Source organism: Oncorhynchus mykiss, chromosome 32, assembly GCF_013265735.2.
Source record: "Oncorhynchus mykiss isolate Arlee chromosome 32, USDA_OmykA_1.1, whole genome shotgun sequence".
NCBI lineage: Eukaryota > Metazoa > Chordata > Actinopteri > Salmoniformes > Salmonidae > Oncorhynchus > Oncorhynchus mykiss.
This window is the reverse complement of record NC_050572.1, coordinates 29,385,803-29,405,717: the sequence shown is the minus strand read 5'-3', so window position 1 is coordinate 29,405,717 and position 19,915 is coordinate 29,385,803. Positions and strand designations below refer to the sequence as shown.

Below are 19,915 nucleotides of genomic sequence, written 5' to 3'. Positions count from 1 at the left end.
AGGCGTTGTAAAATCTGGCATGCCTCTGAGCAGAGGAACCCCCCTTAGGTAAAGCTTCACATGTCCTTGAGTTTAGATTGCATAAACCACGCTACTATACAGGATACCTGCATTGAGTATAGAACCGCCCTGATGCTTGTCGTCTTGCATCAGATAAAAATTTGGGATAAATGTCCGATAAAAATGTAGGACATTGCCCCTGTGCTGCGTTTTTGGGAATACGTTTGATCACTATTAACTACAGGCGTTTTTATCTCTCTGATTTTTATCTCTCTGGTCTAGCAGCAAATAGTGAATATATGTTATTTTATTTTACACCGGTCTCATCTCAACTACTCCATTGCTATGCAAGTTTTAAAAAAAGCATGAGTCATGCATGTCTTTCTTCCAGAGTGCCGCAGCACACACGCGCACACATGCACACGCAGTTCGGTGCAGCAGCGCATCCCGCGCCTCACTGCAGTGAAAAACGTCCCATCCACCTACAGCACACACGCATTGCGTCTCCGCTAGTTATTTTGTTTAGCTCCCATCAACACCAACGCGTTAGGAGTAGCTGAACGCGCCTTATCGACATTATAAATCAGAAAATAAATTAAGGAATAACTTTCTTGTTCGAACCAGAGGAGGTAAGACAGAATACACACTTTAATGCGGCATGCTTTGTGAGATGGACTAACTGGGACATGACGTAGCACGTTCCTGTCTTATGTAGCCCAAATTAGCAGGTGTATGGTTACATTTACAATATCCTACCCGTATTTATCTAATTTGACGACCACAGAACATTGCAGATATTTATCGGTTTTCTGACTAAAGCTTTATCTTCGATGTTTGTGAAGAAGATAATCTATAGTATGGTGATGAGCTCGTCCTCACATGGGTTAAAGTTGTGTGATGATGGCGCAGTACAGGGTTTGGAGAATTGCCAAAATCGACTGCGGTCCTGATGTTGCTCTTTTGTCACCAGCGGCAGACGTCTCAATTTACCTCCCTCTGAAATATTTTGAAGTTAATTGGAATGCAAACATGATATTGATTTATGTTAACGAAGAGTTCTTGATAATTTACGTCATATATTTGTTATTTTTTAAATGTAATTGAGAGCCTGCATGTTCAAGATCACAATGACCTGTAATTGCCTGTTGTTCCCAGAGTTCATAATAACCTTTGTCAAGACAAATTGCAGGTTTTGCCCACTAATACATATGCATTTTTGTTCAAACGAAAGATGGCGTGTTTACAACCAATGTCAATGAAGTATCCCAAATTCCTCATATTATCCTGCAAAAAGATTTCCTGCAGTTTCATTTTAGCTGTCTTTATTATTGCTGGGCTCCTCAAAAAACATACATTTTCCCCTCCTCATAACCATTTTCATCTTTGTATACTCCTCTAGTAATTTACTGCAGCTTTCATTCATTGCCTTGTCCATCATTTTCTCAGTTCATTACTGTTTATCTATGCCATTTTGTGTAGCTTTTCTGCATCTAAAGCCTTGTCAGCCTCGACAACATGGGCCTCAAAAGCCAGGACCCCCTGCCTCCCACTAGCAATCTCACCTCAGGACAAGTGGGCTCCTTCCAGAAGGTGGAGCCTAAAACCTTGGGGGTGAGTGACGTCTTCACATAGGCATTTAAATGTTGTTGTTTTTTTTATTTAACTAGCAAGTCAGTTAAGAACTAATTATTATTTACAATAACGACAATAAAGCCCTCCTGTGGGGATGGGGGCTGGGAATAAAAATATAGGACAAAACACACATCAGGACAAGAGAGACGACACAATACTACATAAAGACAACACTAAGATGACAACATAGCATGGCAGCAACACATGAAAACACAGCATGGTAGCAACACAACATAACAACGACATGGTAGCAACACAACATGGTAACCGCACAAAACAGGGTACAAACATTGTTGAGATAGACAACAGCACAAAGGGCAAGAAGGGAGAGACAACAATACATCACACAAAGCAGCCACAACTGTCAGTAAGAGTGTCCATGATTGAGTCTTTGAATGAAGAGCTTGAGATAAAACTGTCTAGTTTGAGTGTTTGTTGCAGCGAACTGAAAAGAGGAGCGACCCAGGGATGTGTATGCTTTGGGGACCTTTAACAGAATGTGACTGGAAGAACGGGTGCTGTATGTGGAGGATGAGGGCTGCAGTAGGTTTCTCAGATAGGGGGGAGTGAGGCCTAAGAGGGTTTTATAAATAAGCAACAACCAGTGGGTCTTGCTTACGGGTATACAGAAATGACCAGTTTACAGAGGAGTATAGAGTGCAGTGATGTGTCCTATAAGGACAATAGGTGGCCGAATGGTAAAGAACATCTAGCTGCTTGAGAGCACCCTTACCTGCCGATCTATAAATTACGTCTCCGTAATCTATCATGGGTAGGATGGTCATCTGAATCAGGGTTAGTTTGGCAGCTGGGGTGAAAGAGGAGCAAATACGATAGAGGAAACCAAGTCTAGATTTAACCTTAGTCTGCAGCTTTGATATGTGCTGAGAGAAGGACAGTGTACTTTCTAGCCATACTCCCAAGTACTTTTATTCAAGCTCTAAACAAGCTCTAAACCCTCAGAGGTAGTCATCACACCTGTGGGGAGAGGGGCATTCTTCTTACCAATCCACATGACCTTTGTTTTGGAGGTGTTCAGAACAAGGTTAAGGGCAGAGAAAGCTTGTTGGACACTAAGAAAGCTTTGTTGTAGAGCTTTTAACACAAATTCTGGCGAGGGGCCAGTTGAGTATAAGACTGTATCATCTGCATATAAATGGGTGAGAGAGCTTTCTACTGCCTGAGCTATGTTGTTGATGTAAATTGAGAATACCGTGGCGCCTAGGATCGAGCCTTGTGGTACACCCTTGGTGACAGGCAGTGGCTGAGACAGCAGATGTTCTGACTTTAAATGCTGCACCCTTTGAGAGAGGTAGTTAGCAAACCAGGTCAAAGACCCCTCAGCGACACCAATACTCCAGTCATCAATACAGATGGTTGTGATACACTATAAGGATATGATATGAATCAATAACAGCTTAAATTCTGTACTGTAGAATAAAGCATCATCACAATACCTTATAATATAATGATAATATATTCATTTAGGAGACTCTTATATTCCCAGCCTGAATCAAACCCATAACTGGGTCTTGTTCAGTAGGCACCAAATGAAACAGGAAAACAATTAATCAGGGAGTGATTTCTGGACATAATAGTGAAGGCCCAATTCCATTTTCGAATTTCAAAATGTTTTGCTATGGTGTGTCCTGCTGAACACAACTATGGGGTTACCAAACACTTTGCTGTAGATGAGCCATCGAACCACATAATGTCCTTTTAATGGTACTGATGAGAGTTCTTAATGTATTGTCTCAGGCCGTCCAGATCATCATCGGGTGTCTTGTCCTCTGCTTGAGCGCCTCTGTGTTGCAGCTCCACGAGATCCACTTCACTGGTGATGTCGCTGTCCTTTTGATTGTTGTCTTACAGGTGAGTGAGCCATTGCTGACCACAACCAAAGATCTACAATTAGATGTCCCTACCCCCAATCCTAATCTTAACCATTAGGGCAATAAAATCAATCCCAGCCCTATATCAGTTAGTAAGGGCAACTTCTACCTACTCCAGATGACATGTACCAGTCAGAATTTACTGGCCAAGTATCAACTATTACAACAGCGCCCTCTACATTGGCAGAGTGTCTTTAGGCCAGATCGGGCCAACCCTCCTCCTGGAGAGCTACCCTCCTGCAGGCTTTTCTAGAATAGATCATTTATTTTGTTGAATTAGTTATTTTAATCTCTGTATAGGTGTGTAATCTGACCTGTGAGTCATGTGTCTTATTCTGTTATGGGTATACTTCCACAGCTCATCCTGTCTGGGTCGGTCCTTGTCCACGCGGGCAGGAAGCCTTCTCTCTTTTGGGTGGGTATAATGCAATTGGTGCACATTCAGCTGGTTACATTTTTTGCTGCATTTTTCAACAGTATGTACCGAACAACACATTATCCCGAAATGCTGCACACCATTCTTGGAGGTATGTTTACTCCTGTTGTGGCAGTGTGACCACTGATATTTGTGAGTGATGTAGGCAATTTATAAGAAATCACACAAACCCCCCAAAAAATAACTTTCAATGTATAATATTTTCTGTCAATCTGGGCGTATTCAGTGTAGTGGTGTACTCTCTCCCCAGGTGAAATGTACCCTGGTGCTGCACTTGATTAGTGCTGCCTTCTCCACGGCTGCTCTGGGCCTGATGTCCAAACACCTGCCCTACCGCCAGGACTCCTACCACTGTGAACACTGCCGGAGACTGGAGCTGCATGCCGTGGTAACCAGTCATTCTAACAGTATACCTTGAATTATTACATCAATTTGCGTATAAACAATTATTACATACAATACCGTTGAAAGGTTTGGGGTCACTTAGAAATGTCCTTGTTTTTTAAAGAAAAGCACATTTTTTGTCCATTAAAATAACATAAAATTGATCGGAAATACAGTGTAGACATTGTTAATGTTGCAAATGACTATTGTAGCTGGAAATTGATGATTTTTAATGGAATATCAACATTGGCTTACAGAGGCCCATTATCAGCAACCATCACTCCTGTGTTCCAATGGCATGTATTAGCTAATCCAAGTTTTATCATATTTAAAGGCTAATTGATCATTAGAAAACCATTTTGTAATTATATTAGCACAGCTAAAAACTGTTCTGGTTAAAGAAGCAATAAAACTGGTCTTCTTGAGTCTAGTTGAGTATCTGGAGCATCAGCATTTGTGGGCTTGATTACAGGCTCAAAATGTAAAGAAGCAAAGACCTTTCTTCTGAAACTCATCAGTCTATTCGTGTTCTGAGAAATTAAGGCTATTCCATACAAGAAATTGCCAAGAAACTGAAGATCTAACACAAGGCTGTGTACTTCTCCCTTCACAGAACAGCGCAAACTGGCTCTAACCAGAATAGAAAGAGGAGTGGGAGGCCCCGGTGCACAACTGAGCAAGAGGACAAGTACATTAGAGTGTCTAGTTTGAGAAACAGACGCCTCACAAGTCCTCAACTGGCAGCTTCATTAAATAGTACCCGCAAAACCCGTCTCAACGTCAACAGTGACGAGGCAACTCCTGGATGCTGGCCTTCTAGGCAGAGTTGCAAAGAAAAAGCCATATCTCAGACTGGCCAATAAAAATAAAAGATTAAGATGGGCAAAAGAACACAGACACTGGACAGAGGAACTCTGCCTACAAGGCCAGCATCCCAGTCTTGCCTCTTCACTGTTGACGTTGAGACTGGTGTTTTGCGGGTACTATTTAATTAAGCTGCCAGTTGAGGACTTGTGAGGCGTCTGTTTCTCAAAGAAGACACTCTAATGTACTTGTCCTCTTGCTCAGTTGTGAAGGGAGTAGTACACAGTGTTGTACGAGATCTTCAGTTTCTTGGCAGTTTCTTGCAAGGAATAGCCTTAATTTCTCAGAACAAGAATAGACTGACGAGTTTCATAAGAAACTTCTTTGTTTCTGTCCATTTTGAGCCTGTAATCGAACCCACAAATGCTGATGCTCCAGATACTCAACTAGTCTAAAGAAGGCCAGTTATATTGCTTCTTTAACCAGAACAACAGTTTTCAGCTGTGCTAACATAATTACGAAATGGTTTTCTAATGATCAATTAGCCTTTTAAAATGATTAACTTGGATTAGCTAACACAACGTGCCATTGGAACACAGGAGTGATGGTTGCTGATTATGGGCCTCTGTAAGCCTATGTAGATATTCCATAAAAAAATCTGCAGTTTTCAGCTACAATTGTCATTTACAACATTAACCATGTCTACACTGTATTTCAGATCAATTTTATGTTATCTTAATGGACAAAAAATAAGCTTTTCTTTCAATAACAAGAACATTTTTAATTGACCCCAAACTTTTTACATACATTTGCAAATTGAATAACATTATTTAAAAAAGCGTCTAAAAGAATTGCATAATTTTAGGAAGAAACAATGAAGTGCAGGCTGAATTTTGATGTAGTCATCATTGTTTAGTCAACCTTCTCGGTCATCTTGATTGAGTAGCTTACCATGTCACACATTCTCCCCCTTGAGAGTTCATGTGGTCAAAATACATATAATCAGAGTCACAATGTAAAATTCCCCAACTCATTTGCTGAATTCATATAATTTTAAGGTAGTTCTTTAATTTATTCTGACAAATGTTTTGAAAGATCGTTACCGTTGTTGTTTGAATAGATTTGTATCAGTTGCTGATATGCATTTTCTGAAACAATGTTTGCTCAGGACTAGGGTTGCAGAATTCCTGGAACTTTAATAAATTCCCTGGTTTTTCAGACACCTGGTTGGAGGATTCCGGATATCCTGCCTGTTCCCTCCTGATTCTGGGATCCTCCAACCGGGATTTCAGAAAAAACATTTCAATTTTTATAGAGAGCAAAAGGGTTGTTGCATCCAACAATAGCCTATATAAAAAAATCTATTAGAAGTATTAGTGTAATGTCTTCACTCAAGGCGGTATTCTGACATGAGATCAGCACGCTTAACTTAAATGAGCAAAGATGAATGCGTAAATCTGTGTTGCGCACACTTATCTGCTCAAGATATTATACACTGTTCAAAACATTAAGAACATTAAGGTTTTTCCATGACAGACTGACCAGGTGAATCCAGGTGAAAGCTATAATCCCTCATTGATGTCACCTTTTTCAATCTACAAGGTGTCAAAAGCGTTCCACATGGATGCTGGCCCATGTTGACGCCAATTCTTCCCACAGTTGTGTCAAGTTGGCTGCCTGTCCTTTTCGGTGTTTGACCCTTCTTGATACACATGGGAAACTGTTGAGCATTAAATACCTATCAGCTTTGCAGTTCTTGACACAACCCGGTGCACCTGGCACCTACTACCATACCCCGTTCAAAGGCACTTAAATCTTTGTTGTTCTGAGGGCAAAGGGGGTGGGGGGGTGTAAGTCAATATTAGGAAGCAGTTCCTAATGTTTGGTATAGTCAGTGTATATTTTCCTTTGCTATGTGCTGCTAGTTAAAAGCAACGTGTGGCCTATATACAGTACATCTGATTAAAGCAAAGTTTTCTGTAAAATAAGCATTAAAAACATTAGTTGATTAATTGGTTCAGCACAGCACCCAGCTTCAAACCATACAGTAATGACGGAGAGGATCAGTTACATGGTTTTCATGAGTATTTCATCTACACAAATATGTTTTTGTTTTGAGTTAGGCACTCCAATCTCCACCAGGAAATACTGGCAGACATGCATACCTTTATTTTGGCCGCCAAGTGGATTTGTTTAATGGCCTATATTTCAACATTGCTCCCATTACACATGATTTATGACCACTTTATAAAAACATATGAATATCTAAAAAAAAACACCCCACAACAACTTTAAATGTGTCAATTAAGTGTGCAGGCTTTTCTTTTTCTGCCACATCACATATTAGTAGTAGATATCAGTACCACAACAAAAATACTTGTTTAAATGTCATTATTGTTTAAACAAAACAGCAAATTAGAGCAATCATTGATGAAACATGTAATAAGTGTTTTAGGGTTTGGTATTACCTAGAATGATTAAAAACGACCTTTAAAAAAAATTCAGCAAAGGAGTTTTGGATTTTGATTATTGTGGCAAGGCTTTGACCAATTTTAACAACATTGTTCTAAACTGTAAAAAGGCTGCAATGGAACAATTTGGCCTAAACTATTTATGGTGGGAGCTATGTCAAAATGGGGTCATGCATCAACGTCTTTGACCCACTTTATTCTGTGTCTGCATAGGAGGTAGCATACACACATATTCTACTGTGCTAACACGACTGCTCAAACTTAGTCCTCATATAGAACAGTACGAAACCTGTGTGGGATCTAGAATTGAATGTAAATGACATTTCTATTTTTGATGACACTATTAAGGTTTTAATTGATGATACAGCCAATCATCTATTGTATTTTTGCCATATTTTAAAGTAAAAAAATATGTAAGAACATATGAAGAGTTTCTGTTTATAGAATAGAAACACCATATGAGTATCTTATCTAGGTTAATGTAGTTTCAAGGGAAAAAGTGTTATTGTTCTTCAAAATGGAACATGTCTTTCTTTGTGTTTACTGTTTACTGCAGCAACATTGTTTCAGGAAATGCACTGGGCTGATCGAAATGAAATGTAAAGTAAGTAGTTGACCACTATTGTAGATATGTTCTGGTCAATGCTAACACTTGGTAGGTTGCAGTATTTCTGCCTTGTTCGTATAGGTACTATAACAAAGCATTACCCGAAAAGGTATTGCAGCAAAAGTTTTAAATAACATCTTACCCAATTGTAAGTTTAGATAGGTATTAGTTGTTATACATTTTATTCACTGTCATGTGGTTGATTTATTTGGCTATTCAAAAGGCCTAGTTTGACATCTGTTTGTATTATCTTGCTAAATTAATTGATTAATAAGATCTGACATTATAGTTTGCTTTTTGGACAATGTGTTTTATCCCGCAATTGCATTCATTTGATGCTGTATGGAATTTATTGATGCTACTGTAATATCAAGCATTTCTCTCTGGACCACAATACCACTGTCCATCCCGCATGCCTTTCATCACCTGTCTCTCGCCCGCATGGGTGGTTTCTTGTAGCTCCTGATTGACGGCATCATAGGTACTCTGGTTATCTTCCTTATTCTGGAGCTGATCATCTGCATCACAGCCATGCTGTTTGGCCTCAGTGTGCTGGCCTCAAGTGGTGGAATGCAGGTGAACCCACATATAACAGAACACATGGGAAAGGGCATTCTAAACATGTGCAGCGCTACCCGGGCATTGCGATTTTAAAAACTGTAACAATTTAGAACACTGCAGATGGTGTTTGCTGCATGTGAAAATGTATTTCAATCTATTTATTTTATATGGGCTCAATTCAGACTTAGGAAATGTTTGCCTTTCCTGCGCTTCTCAGTATTTGGGATTCAGACTTACTTTACGCAGGTGCGCAACAAGCTCTTTGAGAGTGGCTCCCTTATGCACACTGAATACATTTAATTAAACTGCTGAAAACCCTCCCACTTGCTGGCCAACTGATTTCCTCATGGACTTTTCATTCAATGTGGTTTTCAGTTATCTAAAGCCATCCCTTTAAATACGGTGCACCTTTAATTCAAATATTCTTGACAGTCACTATAATATATTGAGAGAACGGGATCAGAATATTAGGGATCAATGAAAGAAAGCCATACAATTATAGGCCTATGCATATCTCAGTTTTAGCACCAATTGGTAAATTGAAAAAGTATCCGATCTGTACATTATTAAGGGTTAGGAACATATTTAGGGATCTACCTACTTAAAAAAACAGGTTTGGAGAGCCTTTACTGACAAAATATATTGGGGAATACAAAATACAGTGGTTTGATTATCCTGAAAGTTGCCATTCAGTTGTTCAATCCATTAAATATTGGAAGAGGAGAAAACTATAACAATAAGGGTACGCATCCCTTGCGGGCACAAAACGCGTACTGGTCAGAATACATGTGGAGAGAAGTCGGATCTGAATTCCCCATATGTGCATAAATAATTGCCACCTTCTTAAGGACTTTGTTGTATGGGAAGTTTTAAGACATTTTACTTCAAAGTTTGTGAGTTCTTTCAGTGCAAATTGTGCCTTTTTTAAGAAAACAAAAATGATACCCTTCATGTATTAAAAAAAATGGCAGGGTGAACCCTCTATTACATATAGATACTGAACATCACAAGTTTATGTCTTGTTCTCCCTTTAACTTCCTCTTTCTTGCTCTCTCTCTAGTCATCCAGTGGAACTCAGCGCCCAGCCTACCCCCAGACTCGCCCCCCGGCAGGTCCCCCTGCTGTGCAGGCTGCAGCATCTCAGGTAGGGCCTAGCTAGCCCGGAGGGGTTAGCCTACCATATAGTGCCAGCCTAAAATGGCTTATCCATTTAGCACTGTTAGCTACCATTTACTGTGCATCTCTTGAGGTTTGATTACCTTGATGTGTTCGAGTAATAGATTCTTCTAATGTCAAACATTACATGTCAATATAATAACTGTCTCTTTCTCAGTCTTTCTCTCTCCGCCTCTCTCCTTAAGCAGGTGGCCGTTGTTGTCACTGAACCCGATTCCGACCAGGTAGAGGAGGTCTCCACTCCCCCCACTGACCCACAGGTGGAGCCCATCGAGGCGGCTGAGCCCTAAACCAAACCTCCTTCATCCTCCACTCCAGCCACTTGGGCCGGATTATATGCGCAACAGTGTTGGTCTTAATCTGAATTCCAAATCGAGCCCTAGACAGTTCTGTAGATCTGAAACGATTAGATAGGTGGTGGAAATTCCACCCAGCCTACCTAAAGGCAAGGTGAAGCATTTGGCCTACATACTGTTCAAACCTTTCATATCCTTTCAGATCTACAGGAATGCCAAGGGGTATAGGGTATAGGGGCTAGGGGTTCATTGGGAATTCAGCTTTCTAAGGAGATGGTGTGGTGACTGGCAGGACAAATTCTCATGAATGACATATAACTGTTTTGCCGTAAATGAAGGCACTCAAACCTGTATTGCCTCAGTAATTATTAAGCTATATAAAATGGGAAGAAAATGTCAATTGTTACCAATGTTATTCATTTTGAGGATGTTTGCAAAGCTACGAGACTGATTATAAGTATTATCATGGATGCAGAAAGTGAAGGATGAACATATAGGACAGGGGTTCTACATCTCTGATCCTGAGGAGGGTATGCAGGCTTTTGTTCTAGCCCAACACTAATACAGCAGTTTCAAATAATCAACTAATCAAGGTCTTAGTTTCTAACACTGTCACTGCATGGATTGGAGGATTCTAGGGACTAACTGAAGCTAATGTAAAATTATATGTAGGTATACTTTCATTGCTTCTTTTGTTGTTCTTTGGTGGCATCACACTTTTTGAGACCAAATAATACACGCCTTTATCACTACCGTGTCATAATATGATGCTTCTTGCTTTACATAATATAATTCTGTTCATTGTTTTTAGTCTAGTTTTGCACATTCATGTATTTTAAAGTGAATGATTTCACAGCTCTAATCACTTACCAAGCTAACCAACCAATGCTGGCAATGTATTGTCGTGCTCATTGAGAGGATTGTATCATGTTAGAATATAGAATAGTTGTAGATGAACACTGATGAACACATTAGAAAAAAGCAAGCAAATACTGTTACATGCCACATCAACACACAGAATACGTAATTGATCCCTACCATAGCCTAACCTTTTCCGTGTGTGTTATGATTCCATCATAAGAAACCTGACTTGTATTGCATTTGTTTGAATATCTACTTTCTTTATTTGTTTATTTATTACTTGTTTTTTTATTGAACAATTTGCTCTAACAAAGCAAAAGAGCCTCTTGCGTATGCTCTAATATTCTAGACATACTAAAATACTCAAAGAGTAAGAATATTCTGGACTGCCCTAAAAAAATAATAAAATGAATGTCCATTTGACATTTTAACCAAAAGCTAACTGACATTGTAGTACTTGTTTTTGTGTCATTCCAGCCCTTGTTGACCACTGAACTAACTTTTGCAGTTCTTCCTTTTGCGACATTACAGCACTTGTCGACCACCTCTTTTCATTGTGAAGAAAAGTCACTGCTGTTACTGTAATATTTGTGCATGGTCCACTGATGCCTTGTCCTCACTAGAGGGCAGCATTGGAGAATGTGTTGATGTTCTAAAGGTCTGGTTTGCTGTTTATTTACAATGTGTTTGACTGTGCTATTGATATGGGTATTTCTGTTAACATGCAATAAAGTAAGTCTTTCAGAGCCAACTTTTTATTTAGTTATATAATTTTTTTCAGAGGGGGGGGGGGGGGGGGGGGGGGGTTACAGGTGCAAAAACAATCAAAGAAATACATACAGAAATAATCCAAACCCATTCCCCCCCTCAGTCCCCATCTGTCCACCCACACCTTCCCTCCCCACCAAGAAACCATGTAAGAAACTTTAAAATGGTTAATTATCCAGCAAGCCAGTTTCATTGGATCATAGGCAATAGACACTGGTACATTTTACTACAGTGCTTTCAGAATCTATTCCTACCCCTTGACTTAATCCAAATTTTGTTGTGTTATAGCCTGAATTACAAAAAAAGAACACACTTATTACCCCATTTCTTTTATGTATTGAAAATAAAATACAGAACTATATAATTTACATAAGTATTCACACCCCTAAGTCAATACTTTATAGAACCACCTTTGGCAGCAATTACAGCTGTGAGTCTAAGCGCTTAACACACCTGGATTGTGCAACATTTGCCTTTTATTCTTTTCAAAATCCTTCAAGCTCTGTCAGATTGGTTATTGATCTTTGCTAAACAAGCATTTTTAGTTCTTGCCATAGATTCTTAAGTAGATTTAAGTCAAAACTAACTTGGCCACTCAGGAACATTCACTTGTCTTCTTGGTAAGCAACTCCAGTGTAGATTTGGCCTTGTGTTTCAGGTTATTGTCCTACTGAAAGGTGAATTCATTTCCCAGTGTCTGGTGGAAAGCAGACTGAACCAGGTTTTCCTGTAGAATTTTGCCTGTGCTTAGCTCCATTCCGTTTATTTTTTATCCTGATAAACTCCCTAGTCCTTAATGATTACAAACATACCCATAACACGATGCAGCCACCACTATGCTTGAAAATATGGAGTGGTCCTCAGCAATGTGTTGTATTGATTTTACCCCCAAAAAAGTAATTTGATTCTGTACAGGCTTCCTTCTTTTCACTCTCAGTTAGGTTAGTATTGTGGAGTAACTACAATGTTGTTGATCCATCCCTCAGTTTTCTCCTGTCACAGCCATTAAACTCTGTTTTATAGTCACCATTGGCCTCAAAGTGAAATTCCTGTGTAGTTTACCTCCTCTCCGGCAACTGAGTTAAGGACACCTGTATCTTTGTAGTGACTGAGTGTATTGATACACCATCCAAAGTGTAATTAATAACTTCACCATACTCAAAGGGATATTTCGTGTCTGCATTTTTGAAATAATTGTATTTATTTAGAATCTGTGTTTGAAATGCACTGCTTGACTGAGGGACTTTACAGATAATTGCATGTGTGGGGTACAGAGATGAGTTAGTCATTCAAAAATCTGGTCAAACACTATTGTTACACACAGAGTGAGTCCATGCAACAAAGGTGTTGAATAGTTATTGACTGAAGCCATTTCAGCTTTTCATTTTTAATCAATTTGTACAAATGTTGAAAAACACAATTCCACTTTGACATTATGGGATATCGTGTGTAGGCCAATGACCACAAAAAATCTACATTTTTAACCCATTTTAAATTCCGGCTGTAACATAACAACATGGAAAAAGTCAATGGGTGTGAATACTTTCCAAAGGCACTGTATGTTAATAGGGTCCTCCTCAACAATCCTTACATTTATATTGTAAATCCAGTGAGACTGTCATTCTGATTGTGTTGATTGTCAGTGTTTACTAATCCATACGGCATTGCACTACATGGTCTTTGAAAAACCACGTTCAATGCCAAAGGACACAGGGAAATTAATTTAATTTGACATTACTTACAGATTTTAATAGGTTTTTGAGACTTTCCATTAATTTTGTTAATTAACTTTAAGATGGCACCGATGGAGATGGCAGCTTCACTTCTAGCCCTTGGGAAACTGTGCAGTATTTTGTTTTTTAATGTATTATTATTTACATTGTTAGCCCAGAAAACCTTAAGTGTTATTACATACAGCTGGGAAGAACTATTGGATATCAGAGAGACGTCAACTTACCAGCACACCCAGCACTACATCCAGGATTACGACTTTCCCAAAGCGGATCCTTTGTCTGCACCTCCCAGGGCATTCAAACTGATTCCAGAGGCCCACCCAAAACAATGCCACCAGAGGAGAGGGAGCCGGAGTGGTCTTCTAGCGAGGCTTCGGATGTGCGCACGCTAATGACCAGTCCCTAGTTAACAAAGTCGACGAACTTCGGGCAAGAGTTGCTTTCCAAAGAGATATCCGGGATTGTAACATACTCTGTTTCACGGAAACATGGCTAGCTTGGGACATGCTGTCAGAGTCAGTACAGCCAATGGGATTTTCCGTGCATCGCGCCAACAGGAATAAACATCTCTCCGGTAAGAAGAAAGGCGGGGATGTATTCTGTCATGTTTAACGACTCATGGTGTAATTGTAACAACATACAGGAACTCAAGTCCTTTTGTTCACCTGACCTAGAATTCCTCACAATCAAATGCCGACCGTATTATCTCCCAAGAGAACTCTCCTCCATTATTGTCACAGCCATGTATATCCATGTATAGCGGATACCAAGACGGCCATCAAGGAACTTCACTGGACTTTATGCAAACTGGAAACCATATATCCTGAGGATACATTTATTGTAGCTGGGGATTTTAACAAAGCTAATTTGCAAACAAAGCTACCTAAATTCTATCAGCATATCGATTGCAGTACATGAGCGAGTAACACGCTCGATCATTGCTACTCTAACTTCTGCGATGCATACAAGAATTATTAATATGTTGTTGCTAGGGAAAGTTACGTAAGGGGAATTGCGGAGGCTATATGAGTTACAGGATGTCTTAGACATTTTGCAGAACTTAGGGAGAACTATCATGTACTTTTATACTGTACTCTGTATCAACATCTGCCTACAATTGTAGTACTAAAAGGAGTATTTTAATACTTAAATAAAGAGTCTGTGTTTCCTTTCCATTACTAATGTGTGTTTGATAATTATTTTGACCTGAACATTTGTTGAAGAAATTGAACAACAGACTTCAGGACACATTAAAGGGAGCACCCCCATATCCACATTGACGGGACAGCAGTGGAGAAGGTGTAAAGTTTTAAGTTCCTCGGTGATCATATCACCGACAAAATGAAATGGTCCACGCACACAGACAGAAGGCGCAATAGCGCCTCTTCAACCTCAGGAGTCCGAAAGAATTTGGCTTGTCACCGAAAACCCTCACTAACTTTTACAGGTGCACAATCGAGAGCATCCTGTCGGGCTGTATCACAGCCTGGTACGGAAACTGCAACGCCCACAACCACAGGGCTCTCCAGAGAGTGGTGCGGTCTGCACAACCCTTCACCAGGGGCAAACTACTTGCCCTTCAGGACACCTACAACAGGAAGGCAAAATATATAATCAAGGACAATAACCACCTGAGCCACTGCCTGTCCACCCCGCTTCCATCCAGAAGGTGAGGTCAGTACAGGTGCATCAAAGCTGGGACAGAGAGATTGAAAAACAGCTTCTATCTCAAAGCCATCAGATTGTTAAACAGCCATCACTAGCACAGCTGCCTACTTACAGACTTGATATCATTGGGCACTTTAATAAATGGAACACTAGTCACTTTAATAATGTTTACATATCTCGCATGAATTATCTCATATGTTTATACTGGACCATACTGTACACTACACTATCTAATCTATACTATCTATTGCATCTTAGCCGCTCTGTTACTGCTCATCCATATGTTTTATATTTATATATTCCTATCCCATTCCTTTACTAGATTGTGTGTATTAGGTTTTGTTGTGGAATTTGTTAGATATTAGGTGTTGTTGTGGAATTGTTAGATACTGCTGCACTGTCGGTACACTCGCAATAACATCTGCTAACCATGTGCATGTGACCAATACGATTTTATTTTATTTTAATTTAATTACAGGTCCTTTTTGCTTTTTGTGGAAGACAGACTGTAATTATCATTCTTTACATAACAATGTGTAAAATAGATTGTTTTATTTGATTGATATCAAGATTATAGCGATACCGGCATCCTCCGTACGCTGCCAGTAGTTCATAAGGGCACTCATAATTACCTATCCAGGTGTACGATATAGAACATTCAGTCCTTCGGTCCTGTGTGTGTGTGTGTGTGTGTGTGTGTGTGTGTGTGTGTGTGTGTGTGTGTGTGCGTGCGTGCGTGCGTGCGTGCGTGCGTGCGTGTGTGCGTGCGTGCGTGCGTGTGTGTTAGGATCTGATACCTACAGTACGTTCAAGCACTTAGGGCGGGTTTCCAATTCAATGAATAATGATGGCCATTTAATAAAGGAAAAGCATGTTGATAAATGATCCACAAATAAGACCTTTGTTCTGCCCACCTCTCCCCTTCTGACGTAAAGAATCTTCTATTGATAGATCTAGGTGAAGTGGTGGTGGCCTTTGCCAATGTTCTCCCTTGGAAACCAACCACTAAACATATTCCAAAAAACAACAAGTTGGTTTTACACAGCTATCTATAAAGCAAACTCTTTGGTAACACTTTATAATAACGTTCAGTAATAAACTTGTATAAGAAATTTGCAAACAGTTTGCTGATCATGTATTAATCATTACTCATTCATAAGATGTTTATTATAGGCCCTTATAAACCATTGACTAATCATTAGCAAAATATTTTAGCAGGGTCTAACCTGAAATGAGGACTACTGTATACTTTACCATGTACAGAGATGTAGGATGTTAGGGCAAAAATGTTAGGGCAAATCAAGTCGGGCATTTTAAATGGAAATGACAAATTTTAGAAGCCTTTTTAATCATTGAATACACTACGGGTTTGCAGTCTCAGCAACAAAAGAGTGATTAAAAGCTCACACTTGATTTGGATAGTCCGGATTTTCCATCTGTAGATGCTCTACATATGGTCATACTATTATCAAACTATCTGTTGATATGCAACTGCTTGCTACGGTTACGATTAGGGTTATGTTTAAAGTAAGAGTAAGGGTTAAGGTGAAGGTTAGGGTTAGCACTAGGGTTAGGCTTAGTAGACACTGTAGTTAGTTGAAATGTTACTGATAATCTGTAGAGCATCTACGGATGTACTGTCCAAACAAAGTGTTACCTACATGTCAAATGTTCAATATATTTCCTTAAACATCCTCTATGTTGTGCTTATTGTTAGATTTGATTGATTACAGTTTTTATTTAGTAATTTACACAGGGTCGCAGATGTAGATGTAGTGTACAGTGAAATACTTTAGATCTGAGCTCCAACAGTGCAGGTGTGAATGAAGAAATAATATATACAGTGCCTTCGGAGAGTATTCAGACCCCTTGACTTTTTCCACATTGTGGTACGTTACAGCCTTATTCAAAAATGTATTAAATAAATAAAAATCCTCAGAAAACTACACACAATACCCCATAACGACAAAGTGAAAACAGGTTTTTAGACATTTCTTTACATTTATGAAAAATTTAAAACAGAAATACCTTATTTACATAAGTATTCAGACACTTTGCTATGAGAATCGAAATTGGGCTGAGATGCATCCTGTTTCCATTGATCATCTTTGAGATGTTTCTACAACTTGATTGTAGTCCACCTGTTGTAAATTCAAATGATTGGACATGATTTGGAACGGTACACAACTGTCTATAAAAGGTCCCACAGTTGACAGTGCATGTCAGAGTAAAAACCAAGCCATGAGGTCAAAGGAATTGTCCGTAGACCTCTTAAACAAGATTGTGTCGAGGAACAGATCTGGGGAAGGGTACCAAAACATTTCTGCGGCATTGAAAGTCCCCAAGAACACAGTGCCCTCCATAATTCTTAAATGCAAGAAGTTTGGAACCACCAAGACTTTTCCTAGAGCTGGCCGCTACTTCCCACAAGCTGGGTTGTGACAAAAACTCACACTCATACTTTTAAAAAAGATAATTAAATAAGTAAATAGGAAAACATACCCAGTAAAATTCAACATTTGTACACCCCAACAAGTCAGAACACTGAAAAATGACTGGCAAACGCTTGGTAATTAATAACCGTCCTGCAGTGTCCGCTCGGCTATACAACCTGCACACCCATGCCATCCGCCACCAAGCACCAGGGCGGACCAACCAGTCAAATAGTAAAGAATAATACACATGGTCCTTTGGGAGTATAAACTTGTATGTATTAAACATGCTCACAGTATCTTAGTAGGGTATCCTATTAATTAAGGCATGGAAAGAGAGCTCAGTGGCTAGCCTTAGGTAGCGACTAGGCTAATTATTACCGCACCACCTAGCACCGCAGCGAGTTGGTAAAAGCTAATTGTGCCATATACTGTGAATAAAATATTACTCTAACTATATTGTCCTTGTTAGAACATGTCACGCTATACATATCATCATTGTTCATAACGTTAATTAAGTTACTGGATGAATAATTGTTATTTTTTTGGCAGCAGGGTGGAGGCACGTTTCTAATCAAGATATGAATTCACTAGTTGGTCCTTGGTCGCGTTAGCACGGCTAGTGCAGGGTCAGAGTATGAGCCTACAATGGCTAGTTAGTATAATTTTCACCTCGTTGAAGACTGACCTCTTCTTCATGACTGTTGCCGTGAAGTCAGGGTAAATGCTAATATTCTGGCCGTCGTGGGTGATGGGAGCCACTTGCGCTGCCTCACAGAAGAAGACATCCTCCTTCTCCTGAAGGTAGTGGAATTTAACTACTATGGGTCTGGGCGGCTACCCATTCTTCGGTGCAGACTGTATGCTTCTGTGCGCACGAGTAATCGAGGCCTAGAATTTCCTGTAGCAGTTTAGCTATGGACAGGGTAGGCCACATTCCACCTCCTGTCTCGAGCCCTTCTCTCACACCAAAAATGCGACCGCTGTCTGTTCTTGAGGTCCTCAACATAGGAAGTGAGTTTGATGACATCTGATGATAGCCGGGAGACTTGCTCTTTCAGTGTCACCACTTTGCAGCATCTTCCAGGCTATTCAGACGGATGTCATGTCTCGCCAACTTCGTTAACGGAGTTGGTCTTTATGTTGACCTTGGTGGAAAGAATAGCTATTTGTGCGGATAGGTCAGTGAATAGTGACTCCACCTTAGCCAGCACAGTCTGTTCAGATTTAATGATAGCCGCCATTACCACGGCTAGGTCGTAGGGGATCAGAGTCCTTGTCAGGTGAGCCCGAGGCTTCAGCAGAGGCCAACTCCTTTGTGGCCCGTAGCCGTTGTTGTCTAGACATTTTACGATTAAAAGGCCAACAATTTCAGGAAAAAAAGCCAGATTAGTACATTGGGTTCGATTCCAAATTAAATGTTACAAAATGAACACTGTGGGGGAAGTGTTGGTCAGGTATGAATAGTAAATTGTTCGCCCTGGATTGGAGCACCGAGAAAATGCATCTTCACCTCACCCAACTCTCGACGATTCTCCTGTAGAACACTGTGAGTGCCCTCTAGGACAGTCCAAATTTCCTCAGCCTCCTGAGGTTAAAGAGTCGCTGTCGTGCCTTCTTCACCACAACGTCTTTGTGGCTTGACCATTTCAACTCCTATGAGATGTGTACGCCGAGGAACTTGACAAAGTTGGGGGCATGCCCCGCCTGGTTCCTCCTGAAGTCCTCCTGGCACAATACTGTCAGAATGCCTGCTTCCTCTCTGTAGGCCATCTCGTCATGGTTGGTAATCAGGCCTACTACTGTTGTGTTGTCAGCGAACTTGATGATGGAGTTGGAAGTGTGGAGGCCACGCAGTTGTGGGTATTTATTTTATTTTTATTTTACCTTTATTTAACTAGGCAAGTCAGTTAAGAACAAATTCTTATTTTCAAATACGGCCTAGGAACAGTGGGTTAATGTTGCCTACCTTCAAAACATTGGGGCGGCCGGTCAGGAAGTCCAGGACCCAGTTGCATAGGGAGGAGTTCAGTCCCAGGGCTGTGAGCTTTGTGGTGCTTAGAGGACACTAAGGTATTGAAGGCCGAGCTGTAGTTGATGAACAGCATCCTCACATATGCATTCCGCTTGTCCATCTGGATGAGGTCAATTTGCAGTGCAATGGCGATTGCATCGTCCGTGGATCTGTCGAGGC

The 19,915-nt window shown here is 40.2% G+C and overlaps 1 protein-coding gene across 5 annotated transcripts; it reads left to right on the top strand.

Annotated features, from left to right (window-relative positions):
* Positions 1-434: 434 nt before the first annotated feature.
* LOC110488232 lies at positions 435-11,871 on the top strand. Of its 5 annotated transcripts, none has more exons than XM_021560374.2 (9): positions 435-629; positions 1,480-1,611; positions 3,391-3,504; positions 3,883-3,939; positions 4,211-4,348; positions 8,176-8,223; positions 8,686-8,802; positions 9,848-9,931; positions 10,121-10,249. In XM_021560374.2, the coding sequence occupies exons 2-9, from the start codon at positions 1,516-1,518 to the stop codon at positions 10,145-10,147; spliced, it is 681 nt and encodes a 226-aa protein (XP_021416049.1). In that variant the 5' UTR covers positions 435-629; positions 1,480-1,515; the 3' UTR covers positions 10,148-10,249. The 5 variants fall into 5 exon arrangements, with proteins under 5 accessions (XP_021416049.1, XP_021416045.1, XP_021416047.1 ...); XM_021560370.2 differs by having other exon boundaries at positions 436-629; positions 10,149-11,871; XM_021560371.2 differs by having other exon boundaries at positions 440-629; positions 10,152-11,871.
* The last annotated feature ends 8,044 nt before the right edge of the window (positions 11,872-19,915 follow it).